The sequence below is a fragment of the Phalaenopsis equestris genome, unplaced genomic scaffold, assembly GCF_001263595.1.
Source record: "Phalaenopsis equestris unplaced genomic scaffold, ASM126359v1 Scaffold000002, whole genome shotgun sequence".
Lineage (NCBI taxonomy): Eukaryota > Viridiplantae > Streptophyta > Magnoliopsida > Asparagales > Orchidaceae > Phalaenopsis > Phalaenopsis equestris.
In genome coordinates, this window is record NW_018164444.1 from 67896655 (window position 1) to 67923879 (window position 27225).

The following is a 27225-nucleotide window of genomic DNA, read 5'->3' on the forward strand; positions in this document are numbered from 1 at the left end:
AGTCTTAGCCTAACATTTTGTTATTTTTCAGCTTTGTAGGGCTTCATAAATTTTTAAAACCTTTGTTGTTTTCAATCTATATATATATATATATATTTGAAGTTAGCAACACAATGAGAATTTGGTAGGCTATTCTTGGTTGAGAAGAAGATTAAAAATAATAATGAGCATGGTGCTATATATTAAAATTGTTGCCATTTAATGGAGATTGTTACCAAGTCCAGCTTTCATAAACAAGATTGATTGTTACCACAGTAAAATTAATAAAAGCTTTTTGAAGTATATTAATGGAGAGAGTCAAACCATTCTAACAATCCTTTCTCCCATTTCGGCGGAAAGGTTCATCGATTCCGTAAAAATTGTGTTTTGGAATCCTTCACCTCTCCGAAGTTCTTTTCCCCCAAGCGAAGGTGGGAAAGTGCGGCGCGCAGTGAGGAGGAAAAGAAGATTCTTAGAACGCCGCAAGTTTTCCCCCATTTAAGTCTCCATCTATCCAGCAATCGAAGAGCTGCTCCGGCGCGACTGGATTAGAGAGAGAGAGGGAGGGAGGATGTTGGATAGGTCGAGGGTGCAGAAGGAACTGGTGGAGTGCAACCGGGACACAGCAATCTCCGGCGTGAGCATCAACCTGCCCGATGGCGCCAACCTCACCCACCTTTGTGGGACAATCATCGGCCCCATAGGCACGCCCTATGAGGGCGGAACCTTCCTTATCGACATCCAGTTACTCGGTACGCTTCTCGATTATTATAGTAACTGTAAAATTATGAATCGCTTGCCCTAATTTGTCATCTGTATCCAATCATTACGTCCTTTACTTTTTTTTTTAGGATTTTGCTATTTATGTTTGTCGATCGGCGGAATGTGATTCTGATTATGCTGTTGGAGTTGTTGATTATTGTGTAATTAAGATAGAAAACGTGGAAAGATTGTCATACCATAAGTTTGCTTTTCTTAGAGGTTCTATTTATCAGCGAACTAACCATATGGTTTCTCTTAATGATATGCCATTACATTGAGATGCCAATGAAGTAAATAGTTCCTTAATTTGATGGCTTAGCTTGAAATAAGATTGAAGACAATAACATCATTTTGGGTTTAATCACATACTATTTTATAGATTATCATGTATTCTTGTTTCATTTTGATGTTGGATTCAAATAATATCAGTATTTTCTTATGGAATTAAGTTTCATGCTTCAATCATCAAAATTTCAATCGAATTGTTGGATTTTTTTTTCTTGCCTAATTTTCTTTTGTGATTAACTATTCACTTGTGTAGATTTTTTGGATTTATGTTTATTATTGTCCTTGGTCGATGATCCATTTCATTCGAGCTGATTGTTTATAAAAAATTGATATTTGATTTTTTGATTCAAAAAACATATTCTTGATTTGAATTAATTTATATATATATATATAAACTAAAGATGCAATTGGGAGTTGAATTTGTTCTTTATGTTTTCAGGTGAATATCCTTTCGAGCCGCCAAAGATGCAGTTTATCACAAAAGTTTGGTATGGGAAACCCTTACTTTTCAATCAATTATTTTCGTAGTTACTTGATTATTATCACCCAATGTTTTAAAAATTGAGGCATTTGACCTATCAATAGGGGGGATAATTTCCTATGAATTTTATACTTTTAATATTATATATGTAAAAATATAAAAAAGTAGTCAAATATAAGTGACAAAATTGAAATAAATTTTTAAAAATCCAAAATCCATAACCATGTGACTTATTTTTTAGTCCAAAATATTATTGACTTAAATATATATATACTCATGCAAATTGATATATCAAAATGAAACAAGACAAGAGGTGAGTCGGTCTAGGGCTTTGGTGAAGGCAAGTGACAAGTTGAAGAGGAAAATAAAGAGTTGCAAGGGGAGCCTTTGGTGAAGCTAGAGGAGATAGAAATGATGCATGGGAGATGAAGATGAGAAGATCTCAGGGCTTCAATGTTTCTAAGCATTTGTTCGAGAAGAATCATTTTGATAAGATTAGCACTTTAGAGATTAAAAGGAAAATGATAATAATTAGCAATTAAAATTTAGCAATTAAATGATTTAATATAATTTCAATGAAGTTATTTCATGTGTTTGGAGGGAGGGCGGGGTGGACCTAGGGTCTTTGAGTCAATTTTTTAGTTTGTGGTGAGTGTACTCCCTACATTCCAAATGCCAACACTAATTTGTTGGGGCAATTTTATCCTATTGTGTCTCACTTAGTGGGATCAAGGCATGTTTTTATTGTTCTTGTTGATGCTGTCGTGTCCCAAGGCAAGCCCCAAAATCTCTGTTTCAAAACATAGCCATTGTCATTCTCAATAAGTGCCATTACAATAGCGACATTGATGCTCGATAAGAAATAAGAATGTTATATGACTCATCATATGGCATAGTAGAAAACTAGAAATATTGATATAGTGAAAGAGAATAGCTCTAGGAAAATACATGTGCCTATGTTTTATTGAATATGCTTAGTTGGCGGCTTCCTTTTATTTCTCTACTGTCAAAAATAAGTTTCTTTCATGGAAAAATTGTGTAAAACTCTTGATATTTAGAATAATTATGAAAAAAAAAATAAAGAGAAAATCCATGACTTGTTAGAAGCTCCCTCCTTTTACTTTTATCATGACAGGTATTATAGTTTTTTTATTTTTGGCAGTAGAGTATTAAATCACTTACGCCAAACTAATCGCTATTTAGTTAACATGAGACATATTCTTGTTACAATATGAGTTGGGCAAAAAATATCTAAATATCACATTCAAACTTAATGTATAGACTATAGAAGTTGTAGACATAATTTTCTGAAGACGTTACATAATCTAATGAAGCAACCTTTAAGGAAAAGATTATTGTTTTAAAAAATACATATTTGTAGTGAATTATTGAAAAAAGTATTTAATGTTTAGAACTTTAACTACATCTGGTACAAACTACATATGGAATCAAAAAGATGGTTTTATCATTTTAATGAATAATATTTTACACTCGAAACCATAGTGCATCAAGATCAATTTTTTAAGGCATAAAAGCCTGCTTTATTCCTTAAAATGCCTTCAGTTTATAAAACTAGAAAATTTGTTTACCAGTTATTATTTCAATGAATTGGTTTACATTGGGATAACCTTGCCTACCATGTTGACCTTCAATGGTATAAGTTGTTAGTATTATTTCACATTTATTGGTTTAAATTTTCCACTATGAGGTTGGCTAACTATGTAGTGTTAGGCAACACAATAACTTTGAATTGACCTTATAAATATCCCTAAACATGATGTCGAATTCCATTAGTTCTTCAATTACATGTGTCAATTCGTAATTATTGCTAGATTCAAGTTCTGCCCAATATTGACCTCTCATGAATAGAGCTAACCCAAATTCGACCATTTATTGAACAAATTGAAAATCACAACCCAAGTCTGACTCAATTAAACCTGAACTTGGTTCTAACCGACATAAAAAATAATTGATTTATGTTGAGTTGGTACTAACAATAATGAGCATGATAATCAGATCTGTACACGTCATCCCATAATAATGATCAAAAGTTGCTATTAGATATATGCTCTTAATGGTAAACAAAAGAATCCACTTATTAGACGTAATATTTGTGCATTTTGTAGTTGACTTGAACTTGAACTTTTCTTTTTTCATGTCTTTAAATGTTGAGGTATACCTAAGTCAAATCTTATATGGGTTGAACCAAATCCGAATTTTTTTCCGTTGAGTTTTAATTGTTTTATCATGTTAGATTCACTATGAAAACACCCGGTATGTCCTAATAAACAAATAGTTTTATCTCAAATTTGACAGTCTAATTTGGGCGCTATGAGGTTGTCTTTCTAATGAATTTGGGCAGCACAATCACTTTGTATTGTTTCCTCATAGCTAACCCTGAGAGACGAGACTCAAACCAAACCGTGCCGCATGCAATTAGAATGAAATTTAAATGTAAGGAAAAAATTATTACTAAAAAAAACAGTTTTTGGTGGGAACAACAAAAGCAAAGTTATTTGTAACATTCAGGAGATACAATTATCTTGCAAAATGCTACCGTACTAAGGTGAAAACAAGATGATCTTATGCTTCAATTTGGGAATGTTTATTAAGTTTAGCATCTTAATAGGTAAAGATTTAGATTATCAACATATCGGGAAAGTTGTTACTTTATCATTGGTAGATGATGAAATGGTGCGGACTTATAGTTCACTCTACCGTTGGGAAACAGGTAGCTTATTTTGAACAAGGAAAGCAAGACTTAAAATAGACTATAAAGTTTTATTTAGTTATTTGATTTTTTTTTCTAGTTAAAGGTTGAGGGCTAGCCCAATTTATTACAACAACAACAACAACAACAAAGCCTTAATCCCACTACGTGTGGCCGGCTACATGAATCCTTTTTCTCTATTGCGTCCTATTTAGTGTCATATTTTCATTTAGTTCTAATAAATTAAGATTATTTTTTATACAATAAGCCCAAGTCTCCTTAGTTCTACCTCTGCCTTTCTTAACTATGTCGAATCTAAAACATCTACTCTCCTAATCGGATCATCAGATGGTCGACATTTAATGTGACCAAACCATCTAAGACGACTTTCTCTAATTTTGTCCGTCACTAGAGCTACACCAACCCTACCACAGATATATTCATTTCACATTTTGTCTCTAAGTGTAAAGCCTCTCATCCACCTAATCATTCTCATCTCGGCAACACTTAATTTAGTATTATGTTTCTCTTTTAAAGGCCAACATTCAACGCCATAGAGCATTGCAGGTCTCACTAACATCTTATAAAACTTTCTTTCATTCTAAGTTGTTCTTTTCCATCACACAAAAGACCCGAAACATACCTCCACTTCAACCAACCAACTTGAATTCTACTATTTACATCTCCATCTATATCAAAATCGCTTTGAACAACAGACCCACGATATCTAATCGTTCACACCTTTTAATAATTTGATCACCCAAAGTTACACTTCTGTCACTAGAGCTACTACTACTAAAATTGCATTCCATGTATTCAGTTTTAGTTCTACTCAAATGAAGGCCTTTAAACTCCAATGTAGACCTCCATAATTCAAGTTTTTCCTGAGTTTTTTCTCTTGTCTTACTCACGAGAAGGATATCATCAGCAAAAAATATGCACCAAGGTACATTCTCATGTAAATGTCCAGTAAAACCATCCATAACTAAAGCAAAAAGATATGGGCTAAAAGCCGATCTATGATGTAATCCAACAGAAATAGGAAAATATTAGGTCAATCCTCCTTCAGTTCGAACACAAGTAACAACTCTAGTATACATATATTTAATGACTTGAATATAAGTCATATCAACACCTTTCTTCTCAATAACTCTCCAAAGGATATCTCTTGGAACTTTATCGTAAGTTTTTTTTAAATCAATAAAAATCAAATGTAGATTCTCCTTATTATCTTTGAACTTCTCGATCAAACCTCTCAATAAATGTATAGCTTCCATGGTAGATATCCAAATAAGATGAACTTACTATAGATAGTGTGGAAAAATTAGTCTCCATCAAAGTTTCACTGAGACTAACATCCACCGCCTTCTTATTTACTTCATACTAGATAAATAATTGATGAGATTATTAGTGCCATCTCATCATTCCATGGATTATTTGTGTTCCTTCTTATCAATTTGTAGACTATTATAATTATTTTGCAATTATTTTTCTAAAATTTTGTATGTTTTTTATTAGAAGCTCTCTTAGGATTATTGAAATATTATATAAATGTTGGGATGAATAATGGAATAAATTTCTTTGATTTTTTGTCGTGGTATCAATGCCCTTGATTATTTTTATTTTTTTTTTATTTTTCCATTATAGTAGTCATCTTTAATGCCTCGTCACAATCATAAGGGCCTTTTTTATTGCACTCTCTTTCTTCTTCCCTTGTCTTCCCTATAGTTGCAGCTTTCATTTCTGCATTACCATAATTCCATAGCCTTCATTATTGCAAAACTTTTCTTTTCTCTACTTTTACTACAATTGTGGTAGCCTTTGTTACTGCAAAATATTTTTCACTATTGGAGCCGTCATCATTGCATTGGATTAAACTAATCCAATTGCTACATTTTAGCAATTTGGTCTTATTGTTGCAGCCTTCATAGCTACTAGGGCGGCAAACAAATTGAGTTAAGCCGAGCAGGAGGCTGTTCAAAACTCAATCCGTTTACTATTAACTTATTTAAGCTCAACTAGGACTCGATTCAAGCTTATGGGACATTGTTCAAGCTCGATTCATTTAAATTTTTTATTGAATCAATCTCAATTTGATTTCGGCTTGAGCTTGCTTTTATCGAGTAGCTCAATTAACTTAATTGAGTTGCAACTCGTTTAACCTAATCAAGCTCAAACTTATTAATTATTAAGGTAGATAAATTTAATTTGTGAACCTTAATAAATAAGCATAACACAACTGTTAGAATAAAACCCATAATAAATCTTATTGATGTAAAGAGAGGTATAAACACCAATTATAAGATCTACTAGTAACGAAAGAAATAAAAACAAAATGAAGGGAGAAAGGAAAGCAAATCTTAATACAAAATCTGCAAATTAATATTATAATATTTTAATACTCTCTCTTAAGCTAAAACATAGATGTCAGTCATGTTCAACTTGTATTTGAAATCATTGAACTGTGGTTAAGGAATGTTCTTGGTGAGAATATCTGTCAGTTGGTCACTATGTGACACAAATGAAACACAAATTTCTCTGGACTTGAGTTTTTCCTTAATGAAGTGACGGTCAATCTCAAGGTGCTTGGTGCAATCATACTGAGCCAGGTTGTGAGCAACGTTAATCGTAGTCTTGTTATCACAGAACAACTGTAGGGGAGTGAGGACTGTCATACGTAGTTCGTGGAGCATGATGTGTAACTAGAGAGCTTTACAAATTCCCAGGGACATTGACCAATATTCTACTGTTGCACTGCTCCGAGCAACTACAAACTACTTCTTGCTTTTTCACGTGGCCAAGTTCCTCCATTAAATGAGCAGTAACTCGAGGTAGATCCTCGATCATAGACGGACCTGACCCAATCCACGTCTGTGTAAACTGCAATAAAACAAGAGGTGTGGTAGGAAAAAAAAACAAACCTGAGCCTGGTGTGCCTTTTAAATAGTAGAGAATCCAGTGGATGAATTAACTAACTTTCCCAACTACGTGACATATGTCGGGTTGTGTATGGGCAATGTAGATGACCTTCCTCACAATACGCTGGTATTGAGCCTTGTTTACAGGAATTGCATTGGGAACATCTAGAAGCTTTTCATTAGGATCCATCGGGACAACTACTGATTTGCACAAGAGACGATTGTTCTCAGTTAAAAGGTCAATATAATATTTTTGCTGAGACAGGCAAATACACTTAGATGACCGAGCAACATCCATGCTTAAGAAGTATCAGAGAGATTCCAAGTCCTTTATTTCAAAGGAAGTAGCAAGAATACCTTTGATAGATTCCAATGTTGGTAGATCATTATCTGTGAGTATAATATCGTCAATATAGACGATAAGGATAGCTACCTGGTCATTGGAGGAATGTCGGAAGAGAGTTCTCCGATTGAGCTTAAGTGAATCAATGATCTACCACCACCTTTGTAAATTTCCTAAACCATACCCGTGGTGATTACTTTAATCCATAGAAGGATTTTTGCAGTCTACATACTTGCTCCTGGGAGGCAGTGGAGTCAAAGCCTGGAGGAAGAGTTATTTATACCACCTCTGTAAGATTGTCATTCAGAAATGCATTCTTGACATCAAGCTGGAATAAGAGTTAATTCTGATTCACTGCAAGGGATAAGAGGACCCGAATGGTGTTTAATTTTGCAACTGGAGCAAATGTCTCCTCATATGATAGGTAATGTTGGGGAAACATCCACACGAGTAGGGTAAGAAACAGTGTCAAAAAAATATATCTCCCTCTCATTGGAGGCCGATTTAGGAAAATAGGGAACACTTTCAAAAAAAGAGTCATCAACACTCACATAGACCTTATTTGTGGTTGGTTCATGACACCAATACCTTTTTTTGAGTGACAGAGTATCCGAGAAAAAACATATTTTAGGAGACCTGTGATCAAGTTTACTTCGAGTTGGAGGTTGTAAGAAAGCACGATCTCAAGATGGTTAAAAGGGTACATAAGTTGTAAATTTTTAGGAAACTTTATTGATGAGATAAGTGACGGTAAGAATGGCATCATTCCAAAAATGTTTTGGGACATTAGAGTGAAACATAATGGAGCGAGTAAGGTCCAAGAGATGTCAATTTTTCTCTTGGTTACCCCATTTTGTTGAGGAGTGTCGGTAAACGAGCTATGTGAAGGATCCCCTTATTAACCAAGAATTCTCCTAATATAAAGTTAAAAGATTCACGTCCATTTTCAGTCTGAAGGACTTTAATAGGAGCATCGGTACACGAGCTATGATGAAAGATCCTCTTATTTATTAAGAATTCTCCTAATATAAGTTAAAAAATTCACGACCATTTTTCAGTCTGAAGGACTTTAATAGGAGTTTTAGATTTTGTCAAAATGAAGTTGTGAAAGTTCTTAAAAGTTATAACAGCTTCACATTTATTTTTTAAAATATAAACTCACGTCATCTGAGTGTGGTCCTCAATCAAAATAAGAAACCATCTTTTAATAGTGTAGCTAGGAGTGCGAGAGGGTCCCCATAAGTCACTATGAATAAAAGAGAAATAAATGAAATGTTTGTAATTGTAGGGTGGATAAGAAACAAGATGATGTTTAGCTAACTAAAAGGTTTCTCATTTGAAATTAGAAGAATTTTCATTAGTAAACATCAACAAATACAATTGTTTTAGATGTTGGAAATTAGGATGACCCAAATGACAGTGTAACAACATGATATGACATTCACTGGATTGGGATAAACTGTAACTATTTGGTGGAGTGTTCTTGTTCTCCATGTTTTTCTCTTGGAAGAGGTAGAGCTCGTCTGCCCACTTAGCAGCCCCAATCACCCTCTTTGAACTACGATCTTGAAAAATATAGACATTAGAGGAAAAATGAGCAATGCAATTAGTGTTATATGTCCTTACTGACAGATAAAAAAATTACATTTCAACAGAGGTACATGCAACACAGATATCAGAGTTAGAAATATTGTTAAAACAACCGATCATGTACCAGTAATGGAACTTTAGAATCATTCGGTAATTCTAACAGTATCTTTCCTTGAGTAAGGATAATGTGTCGAAAAGACTTGAGAGCTTCCAGTCATGTAGTGCATGACACCTGAATCAATGATCCATGGACTAGAAGGGCAAAAGAAATGAGTGTCTAGAATTGGTGCCTTGACGAATGTGGGAGTTCGACGGGCCGAAAGAAAGCAGAACGGATCCACGTAGCTTGATTAAGCGCTTCATTTGACTTTTAATAGAACTGGAAGATTTTAGACTGCTTTGGGTAGAGGCTTGTTGTACCGTGTTGGATTCAGAGACAATAGCAAGACTCTAGGCAACGAAAAATTTGGCTAAAGGTTTGATGCAGGTTTTCCGTGAAGCTTCTGACACTTATCACTGCTGTGGTTTGGTTTGTGACAAAAATCACAAGTGGGGTGTCCAGCCCTGGGTTGAGCACTATTTCAGACTCTTCGCGACGAATTTCAGTGCAAGCAGCGTGCAATAATTGGAACATGCGTTCTTTTTCTACAATTTTTTGGAAAAGAGATTAATCGGCCTGAAATTTTCAAGTTCAGTCATAATATAGGCTGCATTTCATCCATAATGCAACTGTATCATTATAGTACTAAGTCACGGTTCTAGATCTTTGCTTTGCCTCACGGATATTCTTAAACACCTCATATAGTTGGTTGGAATTCTCTACATCCAAGTAGCTATCATGAACTGCAGTCCAGAGGGCATTTGTGGAAGGAACATATATGATAGGCCAATCGAATTCTCTTTGGAGTTGATCAAACATGACATAACCATAGAATTTTGCACTTCCAAGGCTCTATACGCTGAGTCAGTCTTTGGAGGTTCATGAATCATACTAGTGAGATGATTAAATTTCTCACTCCCTTTGATGAATAAAGATATAGATTGAGACCATTGGAGAAAATTGTTGTTTAGTTTGAGTTGTGATCCAGAAGTTACTGTTGATCTGCAGAAGAATGAAGGTTGGAATTGATACTCCGATGGAATTAAGAACATCTTCTGATGACGGCTTAGTGTTGGATGAGTCCGTTGTGGTTTTCATTGAGCCAAACAACATGTTAGGTTGTTGAGAAATCGTAAGGTTCTGACTGCTGAAAGGGAGGTATATGGCATCGGGAAGAGGTTCCTGCTGGAAGAGATTTTTTGGCCGGCCAGGAGAAGTTTCCTGCGATCAAATTTGAAGCTGGACCTGTGGTTCCTGTGATAAATCTGGGGACGGGAACCTAGCAATGGCCAACTGGGAGAACGTTCCTGTAGTCAAATCTGAAGTTGGACTCGTGGTTCCTACGATAAATCTGGAGACAGGAACCTAGCTGACCAAATCTGAAGCTGTAGTCGGGAACCTGGCCGCCCGGAGATGGGATCCTGGAGGTAGGATTAGGGGAGAGCAGAGATCTACCCGGCCGCGGGAAGAGCAGAGGTTTTGTTGGCAGGGACCTGGACGCAGACCTAGCCGGTTGCTAGTTTAGGGTCATGGCTCTGATACCATGTTAGAATAGAACCCAAGGTAATTCTTTTTGATGCAAGGAGGGGTATAAATACCCATTACAATATCTACCATTAAGGAAAGAAATAAAAACAGAATAAAGAAAAAAAGAAAAGCATATGAAAGCAAATCAAGGAAATTAATCCACAAATCTGCATATTAATATTCTATTATTCTAAAAATAGCCAATTTAAAATTAAAATTTTAACTTTAAATGGTTTAAAAAGCCTGCGTTGCCACACACAGCTCAAATCATTCCATCATAGCTGTTTTGGCTTTCCATTTAAGCAAAGGTTATATTTAATCTTCTCTCAATCTGGGACTAAAGGCTAAAGGAAAAACGCATTTCAGCTTTCTCGCCAGAGGAGTTATTTTCTTATGGGGCATTTACATACATACCACCCAATTCATATGTATTTACATATCTAACATCTAAATTTTGCTCCAGCCAAATCCTTGATATCACATAAAAAATCATCATTTGAACTTTTAAAAAGTGAAATACATCTTTTCATGCATAGGTGAGGTGTCAAGTATGTAAAAATTTGAAATTTAGGTGTTAGATATGTAAATGCATACAATTTTGAGTATTATGTATGTAAATCTTCTTTTTTATATATTTTTCAGTATTTTTTAAATAGTATAAGTTTCACATGAACTTTATTAATTTAAATAATATTAAAAAAACATTTAATTTTGAATTAATTTAATCATAGTTTATTTAAAATAAATTAGACTTTTTAATAATCATTTATTTTTTATTTTTAATATGTCAATCTCGAGTTTTAGTCGAGCATCTTATCGAACTTATTCACAAGTTTTAAACAATAATGTTCACAATCATAAATGAGTTGACTAATAATGTGTTCAAGCGTGTTAATTTAACAATCTAGTATTTTAACAAGTGTTCAAGCTTTTTCGACCATGTACATAAACGATTTTTCGAATGCTTGGTTCATTTGCAGCCTTAATGGCTATTTTGTTTCTTTTCCTTCTGATTTTTTTTTTTTCTTCTGAACATGACCAATAGTAGCTCTCACCATGGACAATAACAATAATATCCACATATTATTGATCTTAGGTTTTAATAAAATTCAAATAAAATGGTTTTTGTTTAGTATTTGTAATTAGTCAATTCGTGGACTATTATAAGTATTGGAGAGCTTTTAATAGGAAACATACATAGCTTGAGATGATGAGTTAAGGAAACACATAAGGATTAAGCTAGCTTAGAGAATCTTTGTCTCAAAAACGATTAAATTATAGAAATTAACCAAGCATAATTCTTTTGATAATAATACCAATCCGTGACAACATATAGAATTAAGTATGGACAATAATACTTGTATACTCAATTAAAAGTAGCCAATCCACAAGCTATTACAATTCATGTCAGATAGAGTAGTTTTTCTTAAGCATAGATTTTGGAATAGAATGACACCAAAATAAGAACATAGAGTTTTTTATTCTCTCTTTAATTCATGGACTATTGTAATCATTTTTTCCTTAAATTTGTATGTTGTATAGTAAAAGTTCTTTGAAAATTGTATAAATATTACACGAATATTGAAATAAAATATTAAATAAATTCCTTTAAATTATTTTCAAGTAGAGCCAATCTTCTTTAGCATAGATTTTGAATAGCTTGTATGACAACAAAATGAAAACATGGCTACAATGGTGATTCTAACTAGTTGTATTCTATGGGGTAATCAGATAACTCAAGTAACTCCCTAACTCCACTTGACATAGTTGGCTTAACACATAGAAAGAGCCTCTTAACAACATTAGGATCAGTTCCTCGACTTCCAACAATCTCTCCATTTAACTAAGTAGAAACTTAGCCTAATTCAAATAAGGCTCTGGAAGTTGAGTCCCTAAAAAATTATGCAAGATCGGGTTTGAAAGAAGACATGTGGAACACCTTTAAAGCGGATATGAACTGCTTCAAACAAAAAAAATATACCAAAAATAATGTTGTAATCATCAATCGGACCAACATGGATGTTTCAATCATCAATCGGATCGAGATGGCCAATTTTAAGGCTATCACATTGCTTGAGGTTGTTTTGGGTATAAATAATCTTAAGGCTAGTTTATGACAACTCAACAATAAAAAAATTATTTTTTTTATTATTTGGTAGGTTGGCTAATTTTAATTATGTTCGAGACAAGGGTTATCTGAGCTAGCTTAATTCTTGGTAGTCTGCAAAACTAATCATGTGCAGGATTTATATATCCCATTAAGACTTAAGAGGTAGTAGAAAGCATCATCATTGATCATTAGCCTTATCCTTCCTTTTTTTTTAATTTGGCATCATCATTGATCATTAGCCTTATCCTTCCTTTTTTTTAATTTAATGAATCCTTATTCTTCAATCACTTCTGTTTAGTCTTATCTTATTCTGTATAGTTTTTTATGCATAGCTTCTTTTTATATCACCTTTGATCTATCTCTTCTCTTTTTCGTAAGTGCAACTCTTCCATCGCTCCTCTGGTATTCTTTTTCAATTTACAATTCAGCCAGCATAATTGTTGTTTTATAAAATTTGCATCTATCTCTTATTGTATAGTATTCCTGAGATATTTCTCCATTGCACTCATCTAGAATTAATTCTATGATTTATTCTTATTAATATTCTGAATTTTTTTTAGTGTATAGATTTAAAATACATAAATATAGCATGCCAAGATTTGCTTGGATCTTATTGTAATTAATGATAAAAGAAATAGAATGAAGATAATATTGGTAAAAATCATCATAATTCCAAATTGAATATTTATGTTTGCCAAAAAGGAATTAACTAGATAAAATGGATTAATAGCTTAAAGGGATCGAGATCATAGGAGGTGAGTTTGACCATTTTGTTTCTGACTAGATGGCAGTTAGATAGCTTTAGGAGTACTCAAGGATTTGCTACCCTTCTCAAATAGCATAGAGAATTTTAGAGTGAAGGGAATGTAATTCACTGAGGGGTCGTTTGGGATATATATTATTTTGTTTATGTTTAGACTTAAAGGAAGATTTTATAAAATGGTGGCGAGAAATGTTGGCCTGTAAAATGTTGGTCTGTAAAAGAGTAGCATAAGATTAAGCGTTGTTGAGATGAGAATGCTCAGGCGGATGAGTTGCTTTACACTTCGAGACAAAATGGAAATGAATATATCTGTGAAAGGGTTGGAGTAGCTTCAGTGGCAAACAAGATTAGAGAGAGTTGCTTTAGATTGTTTGGTCACATTAAACGTCAATCATTTGATGACCCATTTAGGAGACTAGATGTTTTAAATTTGACTTTTGTTAAGAAAGGTAGAGGTAGACCTAAAAAGAGTTGGGCATATTGTATGAAAAATTATTTTAATCTATTAAAATTAAATGAAAATATGACAATCAATAAGACAAAATGGAGAAAAAGGATTCATATAGCTGACCTAACTTAGTAGGACAAAGGCTTCTTATTGTTGTTTGTTTGTGTTTGTGTTTTGATTTCAAACATGTGTTTTATATGTAAAATAAAATATGATTATTTTCAAAAACATTCAAAATATTTAAGAGTTGTTTTGAGTGTTTTTAAAAAGTTGTTGATTTCTTTTTAAAAATAAAAGCATGATAAAATTACACGTAACGAGTATATTTTGAAAATAAAAGTAAAAATAAAAATAAAAAAAAAAGAAGAAACAAAAAACAAAAATAATGCCTCATGGATTCTAAGTTTACTCACAACATGTGATCAATATATATTTCATTGATTCTCAAGTAGAATCAAACAAGAACATAACCATAAAAATGTTTACATTTCTTCAAATTTGAAGGGAATTGAAAACCCATGAATTGAATCAAAAAAGGAAAGGAAATAGGGAGAATCCATGTGCCTTAATGCAGAATCATGCCGTCCCATTACACCTCTTACTTTATAAAATTTGCCTCTAAATCTCTTTGGTACTCTTGTTATTTAGTACTTTTGAGATAGTTTTCTATCGTAATTATTCAAACTTAATCTATATCCTTCTTTTATTATATAAAGAATTTAAGATAAGCAAATGTAGCGGGCCAAGCTTTGCTAGAATCTAATTGCAGTTTTATAATAAAAAAAGTAGATTAAAGATGTTAAGGGGAAAATAATTTATATGCCAAAATGATGATCTCCGTTATAAGCTAAAATAGTCAATTTCCAACAAAGTTATGGGATATTTAATTATCCAGCCCACCATAAATAGATTTATAAACGTTTAATGCGTCTCAAGAATCTTATTACAGTTATATTCATTGGAAAAATGAAGTGATTAGTTTTCTTTTTACCTGTGAAGCAACCGAGTTTTTGTTTTAGAAGATTTCAATACATACCACTCAATTCTTATGTATTTACACATTGAACTTCTACACTTCAATTTTTACATACATACCACCTCTACCTATGCATAAAAAGGTATATTTCACTTTTAAAAGTTAAAATGGTGGTATTTTGGATGTGGTATGAAAGATTTAGGTGGTTTGAATGTAAAAAGTAAAGTCCACCTGTTAGATATGTAAATAAATATGAATTGGGTGGTATATGCATGTAAATGCCCCTTTTGTTTTTCACTCATCATGATGTCAAATACCAAGTATCTTTTTGCCTTTCTTGTACTAAGCAACATAATCACTAGGATCTCAATTTTTTCCAAGTAAAAAATAAAGAATAAAATCCATCGTTAATAATAATCGGTTCTTTTTTTTTTCCCTCTATAAGGCATCCAAACATCAGCAGCCAAAATGGGGCAATTTGTTTAGACATTTTGAAAGACCAATGGAGCCCTGCCCTCACTTTGAAAACAGCATTACTATCACTCCAAGCTTTGCTTTCAGCTCCTGCCCCTGACGATCCCCAGGACGCCGTGGTTGCTCAACAGGTTTTATCCTCAGCCTAATCTCTTTTTTAGTTCACTTTTTTCTTAATTTTGGAATCTCGAGTGCCAAAGCAAAAAATTTGATGTCTGCAAAATTTAGGATTTATTTGGGGTGGCTATAGATAGCGGGGAAATCAATTTCTTAAAATTTTGTGGTGGAAATTATAAATATTTCTTTTCTAAAAGGTCGTACAATAGCTTTCTTACAACCATCACATTTTAATAAATTTGGTTATAAAAAGTAGATTGTCTCCACAAAAAAAAATTACTAGAATGCTGCAAAAAAAAAAAAAAAAAAACCCCAAATAGGACTATGTTGACGATCTAAAATGCAAAACAGATAAATTATTCAGGGTCATACGCACGCAGAATTGAGTGTGTGTGACGTACGTAAATAACGCTCCTCAAATAGACCCATAATCTTAGGATATTGACTGCAATTTCTAAGATTATCAGCTTAAGCTAATTAGCTCCCTTTTTTGGCATTTTCTTTGCTTCCTCCTCTGTATCTTGCAGTACCTTCGTGATTACCAGAAATTTGTTGGCACCGCTCGACACTGGACCGAAACTTTTGCGAAAATTGCTTCTATTGGAATAGATGAGAAGGTAAAGCAAGACCCATCTCCTTCATATCTTTTATGTGGAAAATTTACATGCATACCCAACTTCATTCCTATGCATTTACATATCCAACACCTAAACTTCAATTTTTACATGCATGCCGCCTTACTTAGGCGTGAAAATATGTATTCGACCTTTTAAAAGTATAAATAGTGGTATTTTGATGTGATATAAAAGATTTAAGTGCTATAAATGCAAAAAAGTATAGTAGTTAAAATGAGCAGGTGAATAATTTGGTTGAGATGGGTTTTCCTGAAGATGTTGTCCGAGGTGTCTTGTGTGGTGTGCATGTAAATGCCCCATTTTTATTTTTCTTATGCATAGTTTCATAAAGATACGAGAAGTCTGGTTTTATAAAATATTAAAATGAGCAGGTGAATAAGTTGGTTGAGATGGGTTTTCCTGAAGATGTTGTTCGAGGTGTCTTGGAAGCTGTTAAGGGTGATGAGAATGCAGCACTGGAGAAACTGTGCTCTGGCTGACTGCTGACTAACAGGTTGGGTTTGTTTTTACAGCTTTTTTGCTTTTCAAGAGAAAAAATTGTAGAGATTGTTTTTTTTTTTATACAACAAACCCTTTGCTTTTCATCTGTTTTCTGTGATTTCATGTTTTGCACATGGATTAGGTGAATTGAATTATGAGTGATTTTGTTAAGAAGAGAAGTATATATATATATATATATATATATATAGTTGTGAAATTACACTAGGTGTTAATTGTTAATGAATTGGATTGGGGTCTGATGTGAATTGAAACGAACGAAAACCGAATATGCATTGTTTGAATCTTTTGGGAATAGGTTGTTTGCAGCAATAGTATGTGAGGGAGGAAGTTGCATGAAATATGTGATTGAACTAAACCAATAATCTGTTAGAAATGCAGTAGCAAAAAGAAAGCTATTGTATAATTATTGAGACCAACAGCCCACGTTCGCCGCGTTCGAATTATTCAAAATTTCTGATTGAACTGCTTCTTGAACTACCGTTGAAATTAACTTTGGCTGCTTATTAAAGCCAGGCACAAATATAAACTTTTTTTTAAATTATTTGTGTGAATTTATCCTCAATGGGAAGGATGGTTGTGTATCACATATTATTAGTTTTTTTTTTTTTCTTAATTCTAATATATTTACCTATAAAATAAAGAATAAATACTCTTTATTACTTCTCATGCATAATTTTAAACATATTTGATTACTTCTCATGTTAGTTGAAACCATGAAGCCCGTTTAATGTGCGAATTTAGAATTTTGAAGTGCAAAATTGATATAAAACATGTTTTCAAGAATTGATATCCTCACAATGTATTAAGAAATATATATATATATATATATATATATATATATTTACATACATGCCACTCAATTCTCATGTATTTACATATCTAACATCTATAATGCCTTCATACGTAACAATGAAAAAGGCAGCATCACTTTCTAAAAGATAAAAAAGGTAATATTTTTTTGTGATTTAAAAGATATTGGGTGTCGTAAATATTTAAAAAAACAAAATTTAGGTCTTCGATATGTAAATACATGAGAATTGGATTTTATGCATGTAAAACAAATAAATAAATAAATAAATAAAGCAGCAGCTACACTACTTGCGTTTGATTGGAGGAAGAAGAACCAAGGAACTAGAAAAAAGATAACTGAAGCAGCAAATTTCATGAATAAAAGTTTATCTGATGAGCTGCGTATTCCAATTGATTGGCTACATTTATCATAAAGCTAAGAATACACATATTAATATTACTATGTACACAAACCGCAGTTATTTATTTTCTAGCTACACTGCTTCCTTCGGGCAGCTAAAAAAGTTCACCTCCAATCACAGATGTCCTGCATCAACTGAAAAGCAAAAAATAAATAACTAAATAAAGTTACAATGAGTCAGAAAAAAGCTACAATTAAACTGAAATTTAAAAAAAAAAATGGCATTTTTATGACAACAAGCTTTTGAATTAAAGAAAAAAAAGAAGAAGCGCCATTTAGATTTATTAACAGCAGATTAGACCTTTGATTGGGTGTTCGTTAACTTTGATGAGGATCTTACAGCAAAATATATAGAACGCAACAAATTTATGTATATGCACTAAACTTTACAAGAAAAAAACAAGTTGTGAATTCCAGATCCAAAAGCACAAAAAGGATGAATCTAAAGTTTTCTGATAAAGAAGTGATACACAAGGTTCTAAGATTAAGTTCCAAACATAAGACAAAGCTACATGGACGGCGACACCATTTTTCATAAGTTGGCACCAGAGAGGTGCCAGGGCTATACACCATTGTTGGCTACAAGAAGGGCTACGCAAGGAAGTGATGGCAGTATCATAAGTTGTAGGGCTATTTTGATATATTTATCCTAACAATAATTTTGACAATAAATTCTTTTTTATTCTAGATATATTTTAGACATCATTTTAGCAACCCATTGCCCGCCCATATAAAGGAGATTGTGATAACATTTTTTCTCAAAAAATTCAAGCCCTGCAACCGCTGAAGAAAACAATGTCATGCAAGACGATCAAAATGAAATTTAGAAGAAAAAGGGGCATTTACATGCATATCACCTAATTTCTGTGTAATTACATATCTAACACAAAAACTGTATTCTTTACATTATACCACCCGGATGTTTCAAGAGAAAAAAAAAATATTACTATTTAAACTTTTAGAAAAGTGAAATATGCCTTTTTATGCATAGGTAAGGTGACATGTAAAAATTGAAGTTTAGGATATTTAAATACATAGGAATTAAAAGGCATGTATGTAAATCTTCCATAGAGAGACAGAAAGAGAGTTCTACATTCAGCATCATACCTTGAGCAACTAATCCCAAACCTTTGGCAAATGGCCGTGTGTTTGAGAGAGAGATTCTCGTGAGTGGCGGAGAAAAAGAAGGTTCTTCATGCACCTCTTGAATGAGGACAGCCTCAAGCGAAGTAGACCCTGTCAAAGTTCCTGACCTTCGACCATTAGAAGGTATCGAAAAACTTCGAGCCATGACCGGAGGTGGTGTCGGCAGCGGAGACGCCGTATTTGATAACATTCGATTAGCAGCATAAATCCCTTGTCCTCTCAGCATCAACGGCCCTGAATGGCCAACCAAAGCCGAAGGCCTCGCAGGATTCGTGTGACATATCGGAGGTCGAGGAAGCTCATGAAGTTCATTAATTTTTGGCGAAAAAATGGGAAGCGGAGAGGCGGATGGGGACAATGACTTAGCTGATTGTATGCGTCCTTGAGACAAAGAAGGTCCAGAAGGATAATCTACTGACTGAACATACTCACTGGTAGCTAATCTTTGATTGTTTCCCCAATTTTTACTCATTAGAGGACCAGAAAAGGCTTGTCTTTTAGTGAATTTGGTCTCAGAAGCTCCACTCTGTGAAATTGAGGGCAAAGGAGGGGGAAGTTTGATTGGACCACCATTAATGTTGCTCTCTTTAAGCACAGAGTGTGGACCAGGTAACTTTATCGGGCTGGATTGTTCATCTTTTAAATTTTTAGCAGGCTTATTTGTTTCCAATGGGGAGGAATGCCACAACTGTTTGGGCCAACCGGCTTTATTGTCTTGGATGGTTTCAGAGAGGGAAGCACGGGAGCCAAGGAAAGGCGGGCTCTTGGGATCCAATGGAGTAGGAAGAACATAAGTGTGGAGTTTCCTTGGAGATGAAGCATGGATTTGTTTGATTCCTTCGGATGGTTCGTGTTTTTTGTCAGATAAAATTGGAGCGGATTGGCTGGAAGAAATAGTCCCCCTGACAAAAGAGGGGAACTCTCCATGGTTCTGCTCAAGCACTTCCTGAAAACAAAAGCACATTAACAGACAGCATGCAGGATAAAAACTATGAGATTAAGAGCATGCACGTCTACTGAAAACAGATTATGGAGCATAGAAACAGGTTTTGAGACATGAATTTGACAAAACTAATTTGATATTAGCATTTCTGAAATGACAATTTATGTAATAAACATGATCGAATTGCCACCTTTAGACTTAATGGAGTGGTATTGGGCATACCATACACAAACTGGATCACTTTAACTTGATTAAATTCCTAATCATCTTATTTTAAGTTCTCCTCTAATGCCTTCTCTATGTATTATTCTCAACCAAAGTAAATTAAATCTTTTGCTTTATATTATTTGTTATTTAAATTTGAAGCCAGAATATCAAACCTGGCCTAAGCCAAGCGTGACAGAAAATAACAAGTTGAGATGGATGATGAGAAATCTAAGAAAAAAATAATGTTAATAAATATATAAGAGGTATAAAAATAATAGAATTTATTAAAGAAATTAAAGAATGCCACAAAAGACACAAGATGAAGTTAATGTGAATAAAAAAAAATGCAATGATTAGAATTAAACCAATGATTAATGGCTAGAAGTTTAAAAAAACAAAACAAAACAAAACAATCATAAACTACAGTTAACAACACAAACAACATTTAACACTTCATAAGAACGCATATGACATAAAGAGTCAAAAGGCCCATCATAAATGGCCGGGATAAAGCTAAAAAAATAATGTATTGTGCTACAATTTTTTAGTAAGTTTAAAAGCTTAATCTTGAACAAAAGATTTAGCATCTCATGTTTACTGCTATATACTAGTAGTCATAGTTGAAAATTATAAGCATGAAGCTAATTATGGCGGTCAAAAGAGCCCGTTGTTCATGAACAGCTCATCTTCAACTCATTTAAAAACTTGTGTTTCAATTATTCAGTAAACAAGCAAACCAAACATGACCAAATATTGAGCTTAAATTTATAAATGAGCTAAACACAAATTTCATTTATGTGATTGTATTCAACTCATTTTGATTTGAAATAATTGATATTTATTATTACTGTGGGCTACCTTAATAAGTAATAACTAGCCATAACTATTCATCAACTTGAATATTTCAACAAAAACTAAAATAAATTTAAAACCTATCCCGATAATCGGAAAAAATTCACAAAAGTGACAAAATTAGCAATGCATGAGTAAACAATTTAGAATAGCACATATTGTAAATATTAGATAAGAAATTCATTAATAAAAATCAAGAAAAAATGTACCTCCACTGAGTTTCTGTTAGTTGAACCAAGACCTTGAAAATGTTCATTTTGCCCATAATCAAAGCTCAGCTCGCTGTCTTCATTTTCATCATAGCAAAAATCATTATCTTCGCCATCCTCTGAGTCGTCTTCCTCAAGTCCAATAAAATCATAATCAATATGCCATTGTTCAGCCACAGATTTAACATGTGGTTCGACAATCTCAAGTGATTTTACACCCTTTTTAAAAAAATTTAGCTGAAAAAATGCAGAAAAAAAATGCTAAACTTTAAATCATATCTCTCATTCAATGGAAATAGATAATGTTAGCATCTAGAGCAGAATTAAAAACCTGAGAGGCATGGTGACGGGCAGCCTGTGTGAGTAGACTGCGAGACTGCCCCTGCTTCAATGATTTCAATCGAAAAACAAAAAGATTAGCTTCCTCTTCATAATCTTCTCGAGCAGCCTGCAACTGCTGCATTGAGAATCCTTCACCTTTAGCATGCCTTGCCCTTCCTTTTTCTCTATGTGCAGCTAACATAAATTTATACAGATCTCTGAGAAGGATGTATTAATGTTAGGAAGTAAATATCTTTTATATTAAAAAAAATTAAGAAATGAATGAATGTATACCGTTTGTCGTCGCATTGGCGTTTCATCTCCTGCAACAAAACAAAGTCCTCGTCAGATAAATCTACAATAGCATTAATCATTTAAACCTCAAAAGACAGATACATAGATCACTTTACAAAAACTAGCATCAGTGCTTCAGAACTTAGAGAAGAAGAAGAAGAAATAAGGTTCTGCATTCACATGCAAGATGCACTTAACCAAAAGGTTTACAAGAACCAGTTTTTTGGCATTAATTTAGCAGCATGAGGGATCTGAAATTTATACTAATTATTTCGGGCTGCGGGACTTGACTTTAACTATAATTTCTCCAATACAATGTGCTTGGTTTGAAGGATTTTGAGAAAATGTAAATGCAAAAATTTTAATTCAAAATATCAATTGAGTATTTGGTTCCAATTTAATAAAAAATAAATCGGATTACAAAGAGAATATGAGCGCAAGTGCATTAGTATTTTATAATTTTCTACCCAGCCCTTGTAAAAAAACTGGGAAAAAAATTTTATTTTCTACCCAACTCCTGTAAAAAAATGGGTAGAATTTTTTATTATTAATGGTTGTTACTCGCATGTTACATTGTCACAGAACTGAAAAAGTAAATTTACCAACAAAGACACAATAAAGACAATTTTTTTCACTAATTACCAACTAATTTCAAATTCAATTCTTTTACCATTTCAACTCTTTCAAATAATTAAAACCAAACAAAGCCAGAAAGTCATAGGGCAGATTTATGCACAAAAAGAACCTTATAACTCTCTATTTTTAGAACGCCGGGCTCCCACAAAGGAATTCCAAACTTTTCTATTTAAGGATGGCAATCTCTATTACTCATGGACGGAAAAATCACCAACCCTAACCTACTATGCCTCTGCTAAGCAATTTTACACATCAGCAGCATGTCTAACTTCCAATGCCTCAACTGAGCAATATTGTATGACAACAAGCAGAGAAAAAATATAAATATATCATGCAAAGTATTGGATTACAAATTCAACGTGCATTTCATGTAATAATAGATTTATAAAATCATGTAAAAAAAATGTCTATTTTCTTCCAATTAGAAAAAAAGTTATATGAATTGTACCTCTACAGTATGAAGTTCCTTCAGAAGAGACTCTGATGGTGTGGTAATTGTCTGGATGATGTGGACACGCTAATAAAAGCAACACAATCAGCTCCATATAGAGGATTATTTCAAAAATACTAAAGGTCCATTTGGGATCACTTTCCCTTTTTTTTTTTTTGTTATTTTATTTTATTTTTAAAAACACATTTGCTTCACCTATTTTATTTTTTCTCTAAACATATCAACTTATTTTTAAGAACACTCAAAAAAAAATTGAAGTTTCTTAAAAAGAACTAAGCAAATCTTAACAAACCAAAGATGTTTTATTTCAAGTCAAAAACATAACAAAAACAAAGTAAAAACAAAAAATGAAAAAAGTAAAAGTGATCTCAAATGGCCTCAAAGGTATTTCACATAAAATAAGTTGCAATTTTATATACAAACATCAAGACTCACATAGCTATCAACAAGTTTTTGGAGTTCAAACTGCACTTTCCCTAGCATCAGCAAAACCTTGCCTGCAGAACAGATAATTAATAAAAAAATAACTTACAGAAGGTCAGAAATAAAGGCAGTTCATCGATTAACAAGAGCTATTAGACTTTGCATGTCGAATCTAAAACAAATATCAGGGATTTTTTACTTCACTGAAAAATTCTAAGAACATTAGATTTCAAAGAATAAGATGCATTTGAGGAAAATTTAGCCATAAGTATTCCAGCTTAAAATAGCCTAATTGTTACTTTAATCAGAAAGATTAAATAACAGCAGCAAGCAGACTGTCCTCCACAGTTCAAAGAATTCCACAGAACTGAAAGAGTAAGCATGGTCCGCTAACATATATACTAGAAAATGAACCTCTAAAGAATTGCTATGCAAACTAACTTAAAAATGTTCGGTGACATATTAATTATAATTAGTAAGCTTTAAACTTTTCCCCAATCATTGCATACACCTACAAATAGAATATAAAACAATACTTCAGCATTACCACTTTCTTCGTCATCATTTAATGAAGTTTTTTCGAGCAGACAGGTGCCCATTTCTCGCAGGGCTTCGGAGAATTCTGGAGTAATGAAAGCCATATATTAACACAGTTGCAAAAGGACAAAAAAATGCTATCAGAAATTGTACGGTAAAAAATAGAAAAGAATTAATGAAGATGTTTCAACATGCAATCTGAACATTAATAATAATAATGATGATGATGATGATGATGATGTTCTGGATTTTCTTATTTGTGTAATTCAATCTTCTTTTCTATTTCCTTTAATCAACTATGATCCCCTTTTTCACTCTTCAATTTACTTTCATGTGGTTTCAATGCCCCAAGATATGTTTCTTTATATATATTAGAATTAAGGTTCCTTTTGACAAAATCGTCAAACTCCAATTAGTTTTTTAACACAAAAAAAAGAATTATAAAAAATCAAGGTAGAAGTAAATTTTTAAGTTGAAAGGGACCTAAATATATAGCATAAATCAATATATAAGAGAAACATATATGGACTCTGTGATTCAAACATCGGGAAACAAGCTTTGAAAACATATTATGATACACTAGAGAATTACCATATGCACTATTTGCCGTGGCAGCAGCTGCAGAAAGTAAACTATCATAACAGTTCCTCATGTCTAACACATCCTGCAAAAAGAGAGTTTCAAGTTTCAACATGGACCAGTGATCTTCAAAATAAACACAAGCATAAGCATAATATCTCAAATATTTTGAGAATTTCTGCATTAGAAAAATAAAGCAAGCATCACCAGCTATGAAGAATAGAAAGATAGCAAAATACGAGAAAGCATTGCATTCAACTTTTTTAGATAAGTGACGTAGCACCATGGCAAAGCTGATTATAAACCATCATCATTTACTAATCACATAATCCAGAAAGGAAAACAAACTGTCTGATGCTCAAGAAAAATTGGAATGGTAAAATTATTAAGGAAGATTTACATACATACCACTCAATTTCTATGTATTTAAATGTCTAACGGCCAAACTTCAATTTTTACATACATGCCACCTAAACAATGCATGAAAATATCTATTTAACTTTTTAAAAGTTAAAGTGGTGGTAATTTTTATGTGATGTGAAAGATTTGAGTGGTATGAATGTAAAAAAGTAAATTTTAGGTGTTAGAAATGTAAATATATAAGAATTGGGTCGTATGCATGTAAATGTCCCAATTATTAATTGTGAAAACAAGTAGAAGCCTCAAGTATGCCACCAATATAGACAAATTGTTGTAGTTCACCCACTCAATCTAAGCAAGCCTTGAACTTAGCCTTCCCAAGGTCGCTTCTGTAGATATTAAGCAAACACAGCAAGAAGAGGTAATGCACATTCTATAGGAAGCTAGGCTCATTGTTTATTAACTAAGTGCTAAACAAATACAACTAAATTAAACAATAACCAAAAACCTGAATCCAATAGTATTGAGGGCTGAATTCTGTCCATTGACCAAATGCAATAATACTGTGCTGAAATCATGAGTTCCATTCAAGATAGATTCTTGTCAAAACTTTCTGAATGACAGAAATTAAATCAAAAAGTTTGAATTCACAACCAAATGGAGCTATTCTCAACGTCTCATCATTTCTGGTATAAAGAAATTGCTAGCCAGGTTCCATACCAAGAGGAGAATGGAAGTTCCAGGAAATAAAATATTGAGTTGGCGCAGAGACCTTTAAGAAACGTTTAAGGCATTGCATTGCATTTTGCACATCCCAATGTCAAAACTTGGACTTCACAGGTAAGTAATTCTAGAAAGTTGCCGTTCTTTAGAGTTCCTCTAATTAACCCCTGATCCTAAAATGCATGCAATTCAAAAAGAAGGATAGTATATGATGCATCCAAAACCTAGAAAAATTTACGATTCTGTTCATGGGAAATTTATCCATGTAGTTAAATAAAGCCAGACTACAACTTTGGGATCCAGCAAACCAGAATTTCATACCCCAATCCGTAATCAGAGGATTACGCAGCTTGATAGGGAAGAAAAGCAAAGAGAAATCTGCAAGTTAAATGCATCGACTATAAGCTTTGTCATTAGTAAAGCAATACTTGAATGTTCACAGAGGAAGTCGCAACAGAAACTTCTAAAACATATGATTTTCATCATCTATTCAGTTTTCGGAATCACGACCAGGTAACGCAGAAAAACAAATGCATCACGAGAAACAACCACATTCCAATGCCCCAAATCACCAAATTTCCTTAATAAACTCATCATCCTCAACCTGAGAACCAGATCGCCAAAAGACACCAACCCATTTAGGCGAGGAGCGCGAGAACGAGTACCTGAGAGGCCTGTAGGAGCTCGTCTTGGCGAGCAGGGATTCCATGGTCCCTCTTCTCCTTTAGATCGGCACTCTTGTGGAGGGCGAATCCTCTCAGCTTCCTCAAAGAAGACTTCATCTCTTCCACTCCCAATGAAGCAGATCGAATGAAAGAAGGCGAAGAACTGTTGAACAAGTTCTCCACACACAAATCCAACTCTTTGCTCCCCGACAGAGAAAGAACGAGCGTTGGCCAGCGAGGACGAAGAAGGCGAAATCAAGAAGAAGATCCCGGAAAGCCACCCACACTGAGAAACCCTAGAAAGCCAAAATAAACTAGCAAAGAAAATGATCCAAGCGGGTGGTAGTCCTCCCTCTTTCTCGCTGCTCCTCCTCTCTCTCCATCTTATGCTTTCCTTTTTTTAGCACCTTCTATTTTTCCGGTCAAAGATGACATTTGACCAACAACGCAAACACAGGAAAATTAAATAAACAATTAACAAATTGAAATATTTACAAACATACCCACATAAATATATATTTATATACATAACACCCAAAGTTTAATATTAAACATTAATACTTATAACACGTGTATCATAAACTTATGAAAATGTATATGTTACTTTTAAAAAGATAGTAATTACGATATTTTTGATGTGTTGTTGAAAATTTTGCATGGTATTTATGTAAATATAAATGTTTAGATGTTAGATATATAAATATATAAAAATTATGTGTGTAAGTGTCCCCCAACACATTTTGGGGAGTTTACATACCTACCACATAATTTTTATGTATTTGCATACATAACACCTAAGCATTGATATTTATATGTGTCGCTCAATCTTTACATCATATCAAAATATATCACAATTACCATTAATACATCTCAGAAAAGTTCCTCTTGATGGAGTGTGAATCTTGATGCATAACTGTAAGTTGCAAAAATTAAATTATGAATTGCCC

The 27225-nt window shown here is 33.3% G+C and overlaps 2 protein-coding genes across 3 annotated transcripts; one reads left to right on the plus strand and one right to left on the minus strand.

Moving 5' to 3' along the window:
* The first annotated feature begins 301 nt into the window (after positions 1-301).
* Positions 302-16872, plus strand: LOC110029583 (ubiquitin-conjugating enzyme E2 27). 2 transcript variants are annotated; one of them, XM_020731946.1, is made up of 5 exons: positions 302-731; positions 1469-1517; positions 15441-15600; positions 16114-16203; positions 16443-16586. In XM_020731946.1, the coding sequence occupies exons 1-5, from the start codon at positions 551-553 to the stop codon at positions 16548-16550; spliced, it is 588 nt and encodes a 195-aa protein (XP_020587605.1). In that variant the 5' UTR covers positions 302-550; the 3' UTR covers positions 16551-16586. The 2 variants fall into 2 exon arrangements, with proteins under 2 accessions (XP_020587605.1, XP_020587597.1); XM_020731938.1 differs by lacking the exon at positions 16443-16586 and adding an exon at positions 16593-16872 and having other exon boundaries at positions 303-731.
* Positions 16873-18047: 1175 nt separating this feature from the next.
* Positions 18048-26700, minus strand: LOC110019791 (uncharacterized protein At2g33490-like). The gene is made up of 10 exons (XM_020717621.1): positions 26279-26700; positions 24543-24615; positions 23962-24036; positions 23427-23488; positions 22989-23057; positions 21905-21933; positions 21621-21828; positions 21290-21526; positions 18974-20024; positions 18048-18067 (listed from the first exon to the last, which is right to left on the minus strand). Exons 1-10 carry the CDS (start codon positions 26393-26395, stop codon positions 18048-18050), a joined length of 1941 nt encoding a protein of 646 aa, XP_020573280.1. The 5' UTR covers positions 26396-26700.
* Between the last annotated feature and the right edge of the window lie 525 nt (positions 26701-27225).

Coding starts and splice junctions, on each gene's coding strand:
- LOC110029583 (XM_020731946.1), top strand. CDS start 551: ATGTTGGATAGGTCGAGGGTGCAGAAGGAACTGGTGGAGTGCAACCGG. Junction 15,601..16,113: donor ACGCCGTGGTTGCTCAACAG/GTTTTATCCTCA, acceptor TGTATCTTGCAG/TACCTTCGTGATTACCAGAA. Junction 16,204..16,442: donor CTATTGGAATAGATGAGAAG/GTAAAGCAAGAC, acceptor TAAAATGAGCAG/GTGAATAATTTGGTTGAGAT.
- LOC110019791 (XM_020717621.1), bottom strand. CDS start 26,395: ATGAAGTCTTCTTTGAGGAAGCTGAGAGGATTCGCCCTCCACAAGAGT. Junction 24,616..26,278: donor AGCTCCTACAGGCCTCTCAG/GTACTCGTTCTC, acceptor CTCTTTTTGCAG/GATGTGTTAGACATGAGGAA. Junction 24,037..24,542: donor CACGGCAAATAGTGCATATG/GTAATTCTCTAG, acceptor TCATTACTCCAG/AATTCTCCGAAGCCCTGCGA.